The 15,529-nt window shown below is 41.7% G+C and overlaps 1 protein-coding gene across 1 annotated transcript; it reads right to left on the reverse strand.

Moving 5' to 3' along the window:
• Window positions 1-1,320: 1,320 nt before the first annotated feature.
• On the reverse strand, window positions 1,321-14,543 carry LOC311485627 (para-nitrobenzyl esterase). Its single transcript, XM_084541168.1, has 10 exons — window positions 14,452-14,543; window positions 13,107-13,377; window positions 11,263-11,683; window positions 8,774-8,881; window positions 8,019-8,215; window positions 6,284-6,483; window positions 6,135-6,193; window positions 5,280-5,447; window positions 4,149-4,376; window positions 1,321-3,717 (listed from the first exon to the last, which is right to left on the reverse strand). Exons 2-10 carry the CDS (start codon window positions 13,368-13,370, stop codon window positions 3,575-3,577), a joined length of 1,788 nt encoding a protein of 595 aa, XP_084397294.1. The 5' UTR covers window positions 13,371-13,377; window positions 14,452-14,543; the 3' UTR covers window positions 1,321-3,574.
• Window positions 14,544-15,529: the final 986 nt, after the last annotated feature.

Raw genomic sequence — 15,529 nt, forward strand, 5'->3', positions numbered from 1 at the left:
TGCTCTTTACACCACCACCCCTTCAGCTAGCTATTAGCTACTGTTAGCTAGCTAGCTGTGGCAACCAATTAGCCAATAGTTTTAGAATTTTCAACTGTTTATTTAACTTTTCGCTATTAATTAAATTAATGATTAAATATATAAATATGCAATTATAAGCCACCTGTTTTAACAATTTATCTTGATTTTTAGCTTTATCAACGGTTTCTTTCACTGTTAGCTTCTCGGGCACTATGTAGTTTAGTTAGTTAGTAAGACTTTTTTATTTACTAAACTTAAGGTTCAGATACACTAATTATTTTTAACCAAATTAATCTGTAATCTAATCTTTACTACTTACTCCCTGGTATCTGTACAAGTGTCCAATGCAGTGCTTGTATTCCGGCTCATAGTGTTTGTTGACAATCCCTTGTTAGCATTAGTTAGCATACGTTTGGTTCACCGTTTCCCTAAAGCTAAACTAACTAGCGAAGTTTATGAGCAGTCGAGAAATCCAAAAAGACGTTTAAAACAATTTTGCAGGTGTTCTCAATGCATCTCCACAGCTCTATCTGTCAGTTGGTAGAAATTTATTACCCGTTCTTCACTCTGTTTATTCCCTTCAGTTAGCCGCCGCCATCTTTGTTTTGGTTTGCTAACAGTTAGTTAGTCTGCGTTTTGGGAAAAGTCAAAAACATTATTTTATAGCAGCTCAAGCTAACGTTTGTGCAACTGTCAAGCACTTTAATTTTACTATTTAACGATTTCAGTTTCTCTTACATACTGTATGTCCGGTTATGTTTCTGCTAAACCAAGCTGGAGCTAGGAGCTAGCCACCAGGACCTAGCTAGCCACCAGTTAGCAGCTAGCCACCAGTCCCTAGCTAGCCACCAGTTGGCAGCTAGCCACCAGGACCTAGCTAGCCACCAGTTAGCAGCTTAATTTACATTGTTACATCTATTCTAAGTCAAGGTGTATCTCACACTCACATCTTTATCATAGTTGGTGTATGTGTTATATCTATCTATCCCCAACTAGGAGTAATTTATCATTGCTGTCTAGATTTAGCATATTGCCAAACTTGCTTGGAGCTAGTGTGTTGCTAATGCTAGTGGAAACCAACATAATACATTTATTTCAGCACAGTTCTGATAGCCTTTACTCCACTGCATTAACTTGATATCCTTAGCACAATATGTAATAACTAAATACATTATAATTTTTAATGAAATTAATTATAATCCATGTTTTTATACTGCAATGTTCAGCTGTCTAGTTATTATATTCACATGAACCAAAAGTTTACCTGGAAACTAACGTGATCATAGACAATCTAGGTTGACCAACTTTGAAATAAAGGGCAGGTAAATGCAATAATTCACATGGCGTCACTTTATTTAGAATATAAAGAGTGAATTTCACACCATCAACTCACAGCAAAACATGATGCCCGACTTCTGTTTCCAAAAATATAGTGTAATGTAAAGCTAACAAAGTGGTAAGAAACAACCAGGCAGCAGTGGTTCACAAACGATGGAATGACTCAAAATCAAAAGGGTTAAAAGCTTGTTCAGATCATTAAGATTTCAAATCAAATATATATATGTGTGCAAATAATTAGTGGCCAAGCGCTGAGGTTATAAAATCAGTGCAAACAGAAGTATTTGACAAAATTCACAAAACACACATCCTGTGATTCCTCAGAACATCCACAGGTTCAAAATACAATATAAGAAAAAAACTTTCCCTTCATACCTCAAGATTTTCCCTGATTCAAATACAAAAGTCAAAAAACTGTGGAAAGTTAAATGAACTGAATTAATTGTCTCGATCTAAATGTGTTTTATAGATGCAGCTTATTTGTGTGACTTCTCAAAGGTCTGTGCAGGGAGAGGAACGTCACAGAGTTTGTCCACCATTATGAAATTCAAATACAAAATATTCTGGCATTTAAAAAAAAAAACAATAAAAAATAAGGCCTCAAAGTTTTTGCAACAATTTGATTCAGACACGTTGCAAACTATGTTTTCAATGTGCTTCTGAAATGCAAAAAATGTCTCTTAAGAACAAACAAACAACAAAAGTGATTGGTCAAAGTGAAGAAACCAAGGTCAAGGACTGAAGCAAAAAAAATGTCAGCAATAAAACACTTTTCAATATTAGAAATGTGTCTGCTGGAGAACACTCTGCTTCTGAAATGTGGACATCTTGGATGTCTTGTGGTCAATCAATAACCTTACCTCCTAGTATAATTGTCAGTGTTAATCCAAAACTGTGTCCAAATTAGTCAACAAGGCTGGATTATCTACTTGGCAAAGTGGGACCCAGAAAGGTCCAATTATAACTTTAATTATAATTATAACTTTAATTATAATTATAATTATATGGGAGAACAACTGGTTGTTATTCACTGTGAATGAAGCTGAACCAGGACCAAGAACATTTTAAGGAACCAGTGTCTAAATAAAGTAAATTCAAGTTGTTTTAACCTATAAACTGTTGACTGTTTGAATATCAAGCATTTTTCTCAGCAACTCTTTTCAAAGAGATGCAACTGCAAACACACAGAGCTGCATCAACCTGAACATTTTAGTGGGAGAATTTCAGTCTGCAGTCGCTCCGATAGTCAATCAATAGTAACGTTTGGACGGAAGAGTGACAGGAACGTAGTGTCATCTGTCAGAGAAGTGAGGTGTTTCTATTAGAAGTAACGAGGACTGACACTGATAAAGGCATTTGTTGAAAAGCATATGTCACATAATTGGTTGGAGGACTACTCAGTTGCTGCAGAGGTATTTTTTTCCCCTCTGTATAAATATAGTTAAAAAGTCCATGTTTCTTTCTGTCCTGTGAGCCAATACATTGCTTCCTTTTCATGGGACAATATATTTTCAACACGTTGGGATGTTTAAAACAACATTTCTCTTAAAAAAAAACAAAAAACAAAACAAAAGCATTTTGGTATCACAGGTTCTGGAGCCAATAACACAGCTTTTCTTTTTTGAGCATTTCATGAGATCAGGGAAATTACACTTCCTATGCATTTTAGATATTCTGGACAATAACCTTCCTGCACGGTCACTTCCCACTTTCCTCATCTCTCACATCACATCGACTCCTAAATCCCATTACACATTTCACTTTGGTCATGTACTGTGGTCGACATGCTTACTTCAAGCTTATTGCCTTTGCAGGCTCCCATTTTTAACTAAATTCACCCAAACTACAACACAAAAACTTCCCCCTAGTGGTATGTAGCTACACAGACAAGTTAAGCCTTCAGTTTATTTAATCTAAAGCAGATCCTTTAAAGCTGTCCACAGTGGGGTCTGTGGATTATCTGGAATAAAAAACAAAATTATCTGCATGAAGAGATACCACTAGGGATAAAGAGATTCAAATACAAATATGGCTGCCGTTAACACTTCAAAATCTAAAATTAAGACATGGAGGCTGAACTTCAAACCCATAAAAAGCTGCGTTTCCGATGAGGTTTCAAACCCGCGGCCAGTCGAGCGGCTGCTGCGGGATTTGAGCTGGATGAAACAGGAGTCATCAGCGTGACGACCAAGTGAGCTTCAGCCGCCGCCTGTGCTCAGTTCATCCAGGCGTAGTCGTACAGGCCGTTCTTCTTCCACAGCTCGCAGCGAGCCGCCGAGTGGTTCTGGACCGCCGTCAGGCTGTCGGACAGGAGAGCGGTGGCTGCTGGGTACTCGGGCCACTCCTTCTCCATCTTACCTGAAAGATGGAAAGAGAAGCACAGGCAGATTTGTCAGAGTTGCTTTTGCAGACAAGTGTCTCTGATCCATAGAGCCCAAGGTTGTTCATTCAGGATTCATAATGGAAACTGCTCTCTTTGTTGCCCATGACAACAATCAGCAGTTCATTTTTCACAAAAAACAAGTTGGTTGGTTGAGTTGAGTTGGTTGAATGTGCAGCAGATGAAAATGTAAATAAAAGATTAAATGTGTACTAGCTGCTCTTTCATACTTCTCTCTTTAACGCACCAGAATCTTATAATTACAACTTCTGGCCACAGAGGAAGCTATTGCCTCGACTCAGCAAAACGTACACAGCAACAAAGTTGATTTAAACAAATATTTGACGTATTTGTCAATTGTCATTATTGTGATAGTGCAGGGGGGACAGTGAGCAGTTGACCTCTTCACCTGTTTTGGCAAAGGTGACGAGGTGCCGTGTGATGAGCTCCTGGAAGCTCTTGTCTTTATCGGAGAGAGGTTTGCCCAGCGCGCCCTCCAGCCCTCCGAAGAAACCCAGGGCGTCCAGAAAGTGGAAGGAGAAGCGGCTGGGGAACGTCAGCAGGTCGCCGGACGGCTTGACTGGTCCGGACGGCACATATGTCACCAAGTAGCGATACACCGGACTGCTGAGGGCGTCTGGGGACGAAAAAAGGAAATAGTCAATGTGAGGTGACACCAGCAAATAATAAGGGAACAGACTCTGGAAGGGTGGGTCACACACAGACTATAGCCTGCCTGTTTTTGCTGAAAACAACATTAGCATGAGCCTTCAAAGCCCCTGATTTATCTTTCAGTTTCAGTCCAGATTGGCTGTGATTCAGCAACAGCATAAAAAAAAAAAACAAGCTGAACAACATAAAAAAGTCCAATGAAGCATACAGAAAAAAATAATCAGCCAGGATGCCCTGCAGTCACCTCTAACAACATCTAAATGTCATTTTAGTCAGAGCTTCACCACTGAGTGAGTTTAACAAGCCCTGGAGGCACAGAAACTACACGGAGCCCAATTCTGCTGCAGCAAAAAAAAAGAAAGAAGAAAAACTCAGAAGAGCTGCAGCAGCTAAACCAAGAGAAGAGGGCCAAGACTCGTTCCTCGACTTGTAACGTACACTAATGCTCTAATATACTAATGTACTACAGGGAGGCAGACCATTTAACTTCTGGTGTCAGCGGGGGGAAAACACTCACAGCTTTTCAGAGACTAATGAACTCTTCAGGGACTAATACTTTCAGTGTGAAGAACGCAATAAAAAATTACAAGAGGAAGTGTCACTGTGGTTCATTTACTCAAACGGAGCATTTACATTTTATTTTACTTCACTATATTTCAGAAGCAAACGTTGCTGCACTGTACAAATGAAGAGCTCTGCAAATAAATGAGTTTGGACGCTTTGAAAGAAGCTAACATTGACCCCGTCCAGGTGTGAACACTGATCTGGTCTCAGTCCACATGTGGAGGTGGTCTGGGACACATTTGGCCTCATTTCTATGGTAGCGTGAACACACTCGTTGATCAGCTGATGGATGTTAGGAGTTTACCTGCAGCCCTCCTGGCCAGGTCGTTGTTGGGACAGGTGACCCTGATGTCGGACACCATGGTGGCGTAGGACCGCTCTGGACAGCGGTCTGTTGTGGGACAGGGGTCCGAGCTCGGATACAGGGCCAAAGCATCACGGGAGAGATTCTTACTGAAGGACTGAAGCTTCTCTGACGGGACAGAAGAGAAAGAGAACAGGCGATATGTACAAATATACTGTACAGAGCATGTGTAGTACTCCAGACCAGCACCGGACAGATACGATGTAGCCAACAGATATAAAACAGAACAACCCTTCAACCCTTTTATTGCGTTTTGTTTTCATTTTATTAAACTGTGTAGAGAGACAGGACACGAAGGAAATGCAACAGTCAATATGTGGTGTGCACCTTTAATAAACTTGTTAATCCTGCTCCTATTATTGGCAGTACTGTTGTTACCTCCACATATAACAGGCCAGAAAACATTTGGTAGAAAACTTTAAAAGCTTCCCTGTGACCTCAGGGAAGGAAGCCGTCTCCTTTATTTTGTATTTGTGCTTTTTAAAATAGTCACAGTGCGTCGTGAAAACCTTTTTAAAAGTAGCTCTCCAGCCTTCGAACAAGGACGACCTTTTAATGACGTCGGTGTTGAGATGCTCATGTGATCGTCATGGGTTAAATTTAAATTTAAAGACCTTTTCATTAAAAGGAAAAGGACTGTTCCCATGGCTACAGATAACGTCTAGTCTGCAGCCCAGAGCGGTCATTAAATATTCAGAGGCCTTCTGTGCACATTAGCTAGCACTAAAAGCTAAGCATGAGCACACATTTACGCTGTTAACATCCGCTCATTAATGTCCACACAGCAGCTGTTACCTGTTACAAACCACTTGTAGTCCCCCCAGGTCCACGTGGAGATGTTTCCAGCCGGAGGACTGCGGAGGAAACACAGAGGACTGAGTGGAGGTTGAGCTCAGCACCAGCTCACAGCGAAGAACCTGAACCTGAACCAGGCGAGCCCTCACCTGAAGTCAACCTCCTGCTCCGTCGTCCCGATGAGGAACGGGACGTCGTTGTGATTCATTTTTTTCTCCCACACCTCGAAAGGCGGAGCTTCCAGGACGTACCCGTCCACCACTGCGACGGGCCCGACGAGGAGCCCTCTAGTGGGGAGATCCAGCAAATCGTCTGCCGCCCAGAACGGGTACACCTTCCACGGGATGGCCTGAGGAAATCAACAAGATTACTGGATTAAAGGCCTGGGCACAGTCAAAACAGCATCAGCATCAAAGAATTATGTGGCAGTGCCTCACATCTACTGTGTCTGGACCAAAAAATTGCACTGGAACGCACCACAAAGACTACAACCAACAACCAACTGGAAGACAGGTTGGTTGTTAGTTGGCCGTTAGCTAAAGTTTATTCATTCTAGATCAGGGGAATCTGAACTACAGTCAGCAAGCCAACTGCAGGGAAGCTTCCCAGCCTCCCAGCTGACAGTAGCTCCTCCTAGCTTCCTAGCCTCCCAGCTGACAGTAGCTCCTCCTAGCTTCCTAGCCTCCCAGCTAACAGTTGCTCCTCCTAGCTTCCTAGCCTCCCAGCTGATAGTAGCTCCTCCTAGCTTCCTAGCCTCCCAGCTGACAGTAGCTCCTCCTAGCTTCCTAGCCTCCCAGCTAACAGTTGCTCCTCCTAGCTTCCTAGCCTCCCAGCTGATAGTAGCTCCTCCTCGCTTCCTAGCCTCCCAGCTAACAGTTGCTCCTCCTAGCTTCCTAGCCTCCCAGCTAACAGTAGCCCCTCCTAGCTTCCTAGCCTCCCAGCTGACAGTAGCTCCTCCTAGCTTCCTAGCCTCCCAGCTGACAATAGCTCCTCCTAGCTTCCTAGCCTCCCAGCTGACAGTAGCTCCTCCTAGCTTCCTAGCCTCCCAGCTAACAGTAGCCCCTCCTAGCCTCCTAGCCTCTGACTGTAATGTACTAGTAAGTTTAAACAGTAGGTGGAGCTTCTCCCCAAAACGAGATTAAATACAGAAAATTAAAAACAAAACTTGATCAGGACATCACTAATAATTAAAAGACCATTTAAAAGGTCTTGCTTCGTCTAACTTTTAAAATTCTCTTGTGTACAGTCCTTAATCTGCTGCTACAATAAATTACAACTCCTCTATTCAACTCTAATTTATGCATCTAAACAGCACTAAGAAAAGTATTCGGTAAAAATAAAAAATAATAAAAAAAGAAAGTTCAGGAATAAGATGGAAGCTGTGCTCTTTTCTGTCTTCCTGAGTGGCAGCTTTAGACATTTACTGTGACATTTTAAAACCTAATAACAGTCACATGCAGCTCGGTGGCTGCTGCACTTATGAAAGTTCAGCAGCGCGTCGTCATTTCATAACGTACATTATTCATCATTCAGACACGCGGGCTGAATTGATGCTCTCCTTAAATTAACTAGTTTTGCTTCTCCACAGAGAATCTACTCTTTATATATCCTGACGAGGTTTCAGAGGGAAGGTAGGGGAATACCTGTTCTGTCATTTTTTCCTTAATTTTGATGGTGAAATTAGAGACCTCCTAGGTCCTGATACCTGGATGTGACATTAAAATCCATTAAAATGAAAAAGCAATTTGAAATGTTATCAAAACGTCTTTTCTGATCGTTAAGGTGAGCTACGATTTAGATATCTGACTAGTCAAATATTGAAGAGAATATTAAAGCCAATAACTACTCTACTGTCATTTCCTGTTATTGGATTCTGTCCCGTACCTGCAGGACTTGTGTGATGGAGAGACTCCTGAGGCAGGTCACGTTTCCGCAGCCCGTCTTCTTCAGGAACACCAGGTTGTCGGACTCGGCTTTTTCCAGCGTCGCGTTGTAGACGTACGAGCCGCTCATGTCCACCGCCGCGCGGAAGAGACCTTTGGCCAGTGGGGACATCATCATGGTCCACACCGAGGTCCCGCCTTCACCAGACCAGAGAACAGAAACAGGCCTAAGTAACATTCTTGTGTATTTCCCACCCTCAAATGTTTTAGAGTGAAATAAGCAGATCTATGGACGGAGCTAGCTCTTCTTCTGTTAATGTGGCTCCATCTGGGTTCAACCGATGCTTGCTTAAAGCATCAGGTGAACGTTTGGGACACTCATGGTCATCGCCGTGGCTTTCACTAGTTGTAAGCCTTTTGTTTCTGCACATATAAACCTATAAACTATGTTAAATCATCATTAAATCATACTCAATGCATGCTTATTAATGACAGAATATAGTAAAAACATATTTACTATTTGCAGTCAGAATCTGAACTTTTGGTGACTAATATCATTTCACATATATTATGATTGTAAGGGAAAGTTTTATTATATTTCAGCATTTACCCAAAAAATAAAGTGATATTCGTTAAAGACCTACAAGAGTTCATGTTAACATCAACTGTTGGGAGTTGGTGAGGTGTTAATATTTTAGGTAGAGACCACGCTTTAATCTCTTTTGTGTATTTTATGTACTTCTATTGTTTTCATACCTGAGCTATGCCCAAATATGGTGACTTTCTCGGGATCTCCTCCAAACGCATGGATGTTCCTCTGGACCCACTTCAGAGCTGCGATCTGGTCCAGGAAGCCATAGTTCCCTGCAGAGGAAGGGATCGATTAGCAACAAGAATCTGCTTTGATGTGGCCCTCTTTCTTTCCGGCGTCCCATTTTCAGAGAGCAAACCGGCTTAAACTAAATTTAACTCATTTCGAGCCGAGGGAACGAGGAAACGGGGCAGGGAATTAGAGAGTGTTCAAAATTAGAGATGTGAGAGAAGAAGCTCCTGGAAGATAAAAAAGAGACTCGTGTGCGAACCGTCATCACGCCATCGTGTCGTGCTGTCATGCTCGCTCATTTACCGGGTCGTTTCCCATCAAGGTCACAGCGGGCTTGTTTGGATTATGTAACAGAAATTGCCCAACTTGACTCACAACACGGCAATTTGTGTCCCACAGTGTGTGCGAAACTGTAAAACATTAACACGGACGAGGCCGCCTCAGAACGGAGCTCCATTTATCCAGATCACATTAACTTTCATTAAGTATTCACATCTTAATGGGAGGGTATAGACTTTTCAGCATTCAATCGAACTGGGAGCACAATGTAAACACCATAAATATTAAAAGGGTCTCCTTAAGTGGTAAATGGCTTGTCATTACATCTTGTAACACAACACAGTGTAACCCAAGCTGTTAAAGGCTCTCAACAACTAATTCTTGAACTTCATGATCCTAATTTGTGCTTTTAATGGAGCATGTCTGCTGCACTGTATTGTACTTTATTCCAGTTAATCTGTCCAGTAGCAGTCCTGATATTTGTCCTCCGGTGGCACTGAACAATAACACACCTCAAAATGAGTTTTTAGTTTAGGATTGTAGTTTGTAGCTCTTCCTAGCTTCATAGCCTCCCAGCTAACAGTAGCTCTTCCTAGCTTCATAGCATCCTAGCTAACAGTAGCTCTTCCTAGCTTCCTTTCCTTCCAGCTAACAGTAGCTCTTCCTAGCTTCATAGCATCCTAGCTAACAGTAGCTCTTCCTAGCTTCCTTTCCTTCCAGCTAACAGTAGCTCTTCCTAGCTTCCTTTCCTTCCAGCTAACAGTAGCTCTTCCTAGCTTCCTAGCCTCCCAGCTAACAGTAGCTCTTCCTAGCTTCCTTTCCTTCCAGCTAACAGTAGCTCTTCCTAGCTTCCTTTCCTTCCAGCTAACAGTAGCTCTTCCTAGCTTCCTTTCCTTCCAGCTAACTGTAGCTCTTCCTAGCTTCCTTTCCTTCCAGCTAACTGTAGCTCTTCCTAGCTTCCTTTCCTTCCAGCTAACAGTAGCTCTTCCTAGCTTCCTTTCCTTCCAGCTAACAGTAGCTCTTCCTAGCTTCCTTTCCTTCCAGCTAACAGTAGCTCTTTCTAGCTTCCTTTCCTTCCAGCTAACAGTAGCTCTTCCTAGCTTCCTTTCCTTCCAGCTAACAGTTGCTGTTCCTAGCTTCCTAGCCTCCCAGCTGATAGTAGCTCCTCCTAGCTTCCTTTCTTTCCAGCTAACAGTAGCTCTTCCTAGCTTCCTTTCCTTCCAGCTAACAGTAGCTCTTCCTAGCTTACTTTCCTTCCAGCTAACAGTAGCTCTTCCTAGCTTCCTTTCCTTCCAGCTAACTGTAGCTCTTCCTAGCTTCCTTTCCTTCCAGCTAACAGTAGCTCTTCCTAGCTTCCTTTCCTTCCAGCTAACAGTAGCTCTTCCTAGCTTCCTTTCCTTCCAGCTAACAGTAGCTCTTCCTAGCTTCCTTTCCTTCCAGCTAACAGTAGCTCTTCCTAGCTTCCTTTCCTTCCAGCTAACAGTAGCTCTTCCTGTTCCCCCTTTAGATAAATGATGAGGAATAGATATAGATAGTTATTTCCTCTCAGGTGTAGACTGTATGTACCAGCTGGCCGTTGGCTGCAGTCTTTGTGGTGTGTTCAAGTGCAACTTTTTGGTCCAAACACAGGAACTTTGATGCAACGTCCCAGTCGTCCTTCTCTGCCGGTTGTTTTTTGATGACATTTTGGTTTGTCCTTACCTTAAACCCACTCAACACTTTTAACAATATCTCTTTAATGCAGGAAACAGGAAGCTGTTCAGTCGCTTTGATAACCCATCAAGGCAAACATTGTGTTATTTTTTTTTAACTAGGAGTTTGTCTTATAAAAGAAATAATTGTGCAAAGAGCTCTCTACTGTCTAGGTGAATGAATCTGCTGGCAGTCATGCTGACCCTCTCTAGTCCAATCAAGTGTCTATTCACAGATGCCATTGGCGAGATCGATCAAGAACACTGTAACATGGAGTGACGTTCAGAGAGGAAATAATGAGTGAAGATATTCTCTTATGTTTATTACGCTCAGTTCACCTGAGGCAGTACTTTGCATACAGCTGTCTGTTGTGGATGAAAAGTATCTGGTGTAAATTCATTATTTTAGGTAAAAAGCTGTATGTTTCTCCTGCTCCGTGTCCCTGACTGACCTGATGTGTTTTTTGGAGAACCTCCTCTCAGCATCTCCAGAGCCAGGAACCCGAAGGCGTTGAGTCTGTAGTTAAAGCTGACATAAACCATTCCCGTGTCGGCGGCGAGCTTCTCCGTGGGCGAGTATCCCTGCTCGCCTCCACTGAATATCTGCAGGTACCCTCCGTGGATCCAGACCATGACTGGCAGCTTGGCGCTGGGCTGCAGCGTGGGCGTCCACACGTTGATGAAGAGGCAGTCCTCCTGGCCCATGACCTTGCCCGTGACAGTCATCGGCTGGACCTGGGGACACTTGCTGCGGAAGCGGCCGGCGTCGGTCAACCCGCTCTTGCACACGGGGTCAGCCGGAGGAGCCCAACGCAGATTGCCAACGGGCGGAGCAGCGTAGGGCATGCCCTTAAAAGAGTAGGCTCCATTTTTCTGCAAAACAGGGAAACAAAATGTTAAATAAACCAGTTGCAGCTTGGTTAAAATATTTCTGTTGTCAGTTTTTACTAATTTTATTGAACAGATTTTTAAATCCAAGCTTCAGCTTCAAACTTTTTTGTCACATTTTGTTGTTTATTTACCTTATTTTTGTATTGTTTGGAAAATGAATCATCTACTCTATATTTACTTTACAGTGCTTTCTGCAGCCACAGTTTTTACATTTGATTTATTATTCCTTTATTTAATGCTTAATAATTTTCCACAAAGCCGTGATCAGTGACTTAAATTAAAGAACTCACTTGTGGCAATACATTTCTAAGTTTAAATTACTTTCATTTATTTATGTCGGACAAAATGTCGGCCTCTGAATACACAAGTCATCCCAAATTTCGGGCTGATATAAAATAATTAAATGTAACTCTCTAATCTGTTTCTTTGTATTAAACTTGTAGCTGTGAAATTGCTTGTGATTTTGAGACGTTTTTGGATAACAGGGAAGTTCTAATTAAATAGTAGACATCCACACACCAGGGGGCGCCACAGACAGAGGTGAGCAAATTCTACATTCTTTGCTGCCACTTGACTAAACTGATCTCTGGTGATTGGAGGCGTACGAAGATTTTTCCTGACACTGACAGAAAACTTACCGACACGGGTCAGCGTTACGATTATTAAAGTAGTTTACTCATTTGAACAATTTGTTGTATTTTAGATCAACTGTTGCCGAAAAGTGATCCAAAGTAAAAATGCAAACAGACTCGTGTGTTTGCTAAGCTGTGAGTCTAGTTGTTGGGTTTTTGTGTAAACTGTGTATTTGGGATAAACATGTCGTGTAAACCGTCGTCGTTGCAGACGGGAAAGATGTTCAAGACTATACAAATAACACTTTAGACTTAATAGTAAACAAACTTCATCGTGCCAAAGAGTTACAGAGGTCAAACTGTAAGAAAAAATTTAATGTGAAGAGAAGCGTGAATCTGATTTAAGCTAATAATTGCACTAATTTTCCTGTGAATGCGTGCTTCTCCTGCCCCTGCAGCCTCAGTGCCGCTGAAATAAAACATTTGTCAGAAATGATTTGGATTAAAAGCTCCTCTTTGTTATTGTTTCTGCAGAAGAGGCACAAGTCCTTGTTGTGACATCTTGTTTGGGGAAGTTAAACGGAGGTTAAGAGGGGTCAAAATGTGGAATTCTGGATTTCATTTGTGCTAACTTGAGAACTATGCACTCACAATGAGGCTGGAATAGTCTAAAATGGGCTTTTTTTTTGTTTTGGTGGGTTTAGATGAGATGTATTTTGTCAAAAGTAAGTTTAAAAAGATCTTTGTAATGCTACATACTTTGTGTACATCAACAACATAGGAAAAAAAGCAATGCTCCTTCCTATATCTTGTACTTATGGTGCCGAACTCACGTGTCTTCCTTTGAAGTCTCCACAGTCCGTCGTCACCTGGGCGACTCCCGGCGGCAGCGTCTGGGAAATGTATCCCAGGTAGGTGGCGAGAACGAGCAGGGCGAGCACCGCGAGGCAGATGAGGAAGATGCAGCGTCGGGACAGCACCAGCAAGGGGCTGACGTAGTGCCTGTGACGGACGTACTGCACCTCCTCCTCCTCCTCCTCCTGCACCAGGTAGCGGTACTCGTTCCTCTCCTGGACCTCGAACGCATCCTCATTCATCTTCACTCTGGGGAAGAAAATAAAGTGTTTTGTTGGCTGTTTGCTTTTAGTTGAGGTGCTGAAAGCTGAACTACTTCTCTGGAGTCTGGAGCAAGTTTTGATTAAGTATGATTCCTCTACATTTTAGGCTGTATTCATCCTTGCCTAGCATGATGCTCCCACGGTCATGCTTCACAGCAGGGTTCCTATTTGCAGGTGATGAACAGTTAAACAGACACAGTGCTTGGAGTTCTGAACAAATAGGTCAGTTTTTGACTTATCTGATCAGACAATCTTTTTTTTTTTTTTTTTTTCCTTCCTCGTGCTCTTAAACTCCTTAAAATGCAAAACTTAATTCATGAGACAGCTCGCCAAAAAAGGACTAACTGATGAAGAGCTATTGAGACAATCGTCCTTTCGGGAAGTTGCTCCATATCTACGAGACCTCCATTTCAAACTTCTGTGCTTCTGGGAAACACTCTGAAGCTTTAGAAATGTTGTCTGGACCTATTCCCTGATCTAAGGCTCACAGAGTTTTGTCACACAGGTCCCTGGAGAGTTGTGTGGTAGTTTTATAAACAAAGTCAAACTAGAAGTCCACTGCTTCTCTTTGAAATGTGGTGGAGTAGAAGGAAAGTTTTGCAGAAACTGAAAAATATGCAGGTAAAGTAAAAGTACTTGAGTAATTGTCCTAAACACACTCACAATGAAAAAGGGAAAAGGAAAAAAACATGTGAGGAACAATAAACGGATATACTGGAAACACAGGACAAGTGTCAACACAGTCCAACCGGTGCAACCAGTACCACACAGAGGTGGGTCAGTGTTCAATGAAAGAATAAAGACACAGAGAATTTATTTCTCTACAGCAAAAGAATATAAAAATAAAAAAAAGAAGATAATAAATCATAGCTTTTCCCCTCTGACACAACCGTCCGTGTCTCAGGGGTTCTGTTAAACTTCCAGCCATGTTTTCTCTGCTCAGATTCACAGTTTTCCTGCCGTTTCCAAACCGTGAACTTTTCTTTTTGTCTCGACAACTTTAAATGTCACGGCTCACACGAGTGCAGAAGAAGCGTACAAGTGTCCTTTCATTACTTACCATGTCATATAAACTCCCAAAATAAAACGAGAACACGCTCCAAAGATGAGGAAAACAAAAAACGGTGGCGTATTTAGTTCAGCGCTGGGCGGAGTGCGCATGTGCACAACCGTTACTGTAACGGACGCTGGGATTCTTAAAGGGACAGTACCCTAAAAAATGTGTTTGACTGAAGTTACGGAAGCCGAGAACGGCCATGGATTTTTATTTATTTATTTATTTTTTTGTGCACCGTTATATCGTGATAACGACATATTAATTCGTTATCTCGATATAACAAAGTTTGTTTTCTCGAAATAACAAATTAATTATTTCGTTATCTCGACATAACAAAGATTGTTATCTCAAGATAACGAATTAATTATTTTGTTATCTCGAGATAACAAAGATCGTTATCTCGAGATAACGAATTAATTCATAATGTGTTCGTCTTGACTTCAAACTAATGCGCTGCCACAAACGGCTTTGTGCCACGAACAAATATGAATTAATTTGTTATCTCGAGATAACGAATTAATTCATATTCATTATCATTCACGATATAACAAAGATCGTTATCTCGAGATAACAAAATAATTAATTCGTTATCTCAAGATAACGATCTTTGTTATATCGTGATAACGACTTATTGATTCGTTATCTCGAGATAACGATCTTTGTTATATCGTGATAATGACTTATTAATTCGTTATCTCGAGATAACAAAGTTTGTTTATTTGCAGGTGATGAACAGTTAAACAGACACAGTGCCTGGAGATAACAAAGTTTGTTTTCTCGAGATAATGAATTAATAAGTCGTTATCACGATATAACAGTGCATAAAAAAAAAATCCATGGCCGTTCTCGGCTTCCGTAAGGAGTATCATTGAGGTTAAATACTTTATAAATAGCCAATATAACAACCATTTTGAATCAAATTAAAGAAAAGCTTACAGTAAAAAAAAAATATTATTAATGGCGTGGGCAACGTGATGCAGAGAGCAGGATGAAGAGAGGTTTTGAGGCTCAGTTTAGTGTCTATGGCCGTCGCCATCTTGGAAGCACCAGCTACCAGCTAAATTAAAAAATGGTCAAAGAG

The sequence above is a fragment of the Chelon labrosus genome (genome assembly GCF_963514085.1).
Source record: "Chelon labrosus genome assembly, chromosome: 3".
Taxonomy (NCBI): domain Eukaryota; kingdom Metazoa; phylum Chordata; class Actinopteri; order Mugiliformes; family Mugilidae; genus Chelon; species Chelon labrosus.

Excerpts from the sequence above, each read along its gene's own strand:
- LOC311485627 (XM_084541168.1), bottom strand. The coding sequence starts at position 13,370 with ATGAATGAGGATGCGTTCGAGGTCCAGGAGAGGAACGAGTACCGCTAC. Across the intron at positions 8,882-11,262 it reads TTCTCCAAAAAACACATCAG|GGAACTATGGCTTCCTGGAC; the intron begins GTCAGTCAGGGA and ends CTTCCTCTGCAG. Across the intron at positions 3,718-4,148 it reads CGTCACCTTTGCCAAAACAG|GTAAGATGGAGAAGGAGTGG; the intron begins GTGAAGAGGTCA and ends TCCATCTTTCAG.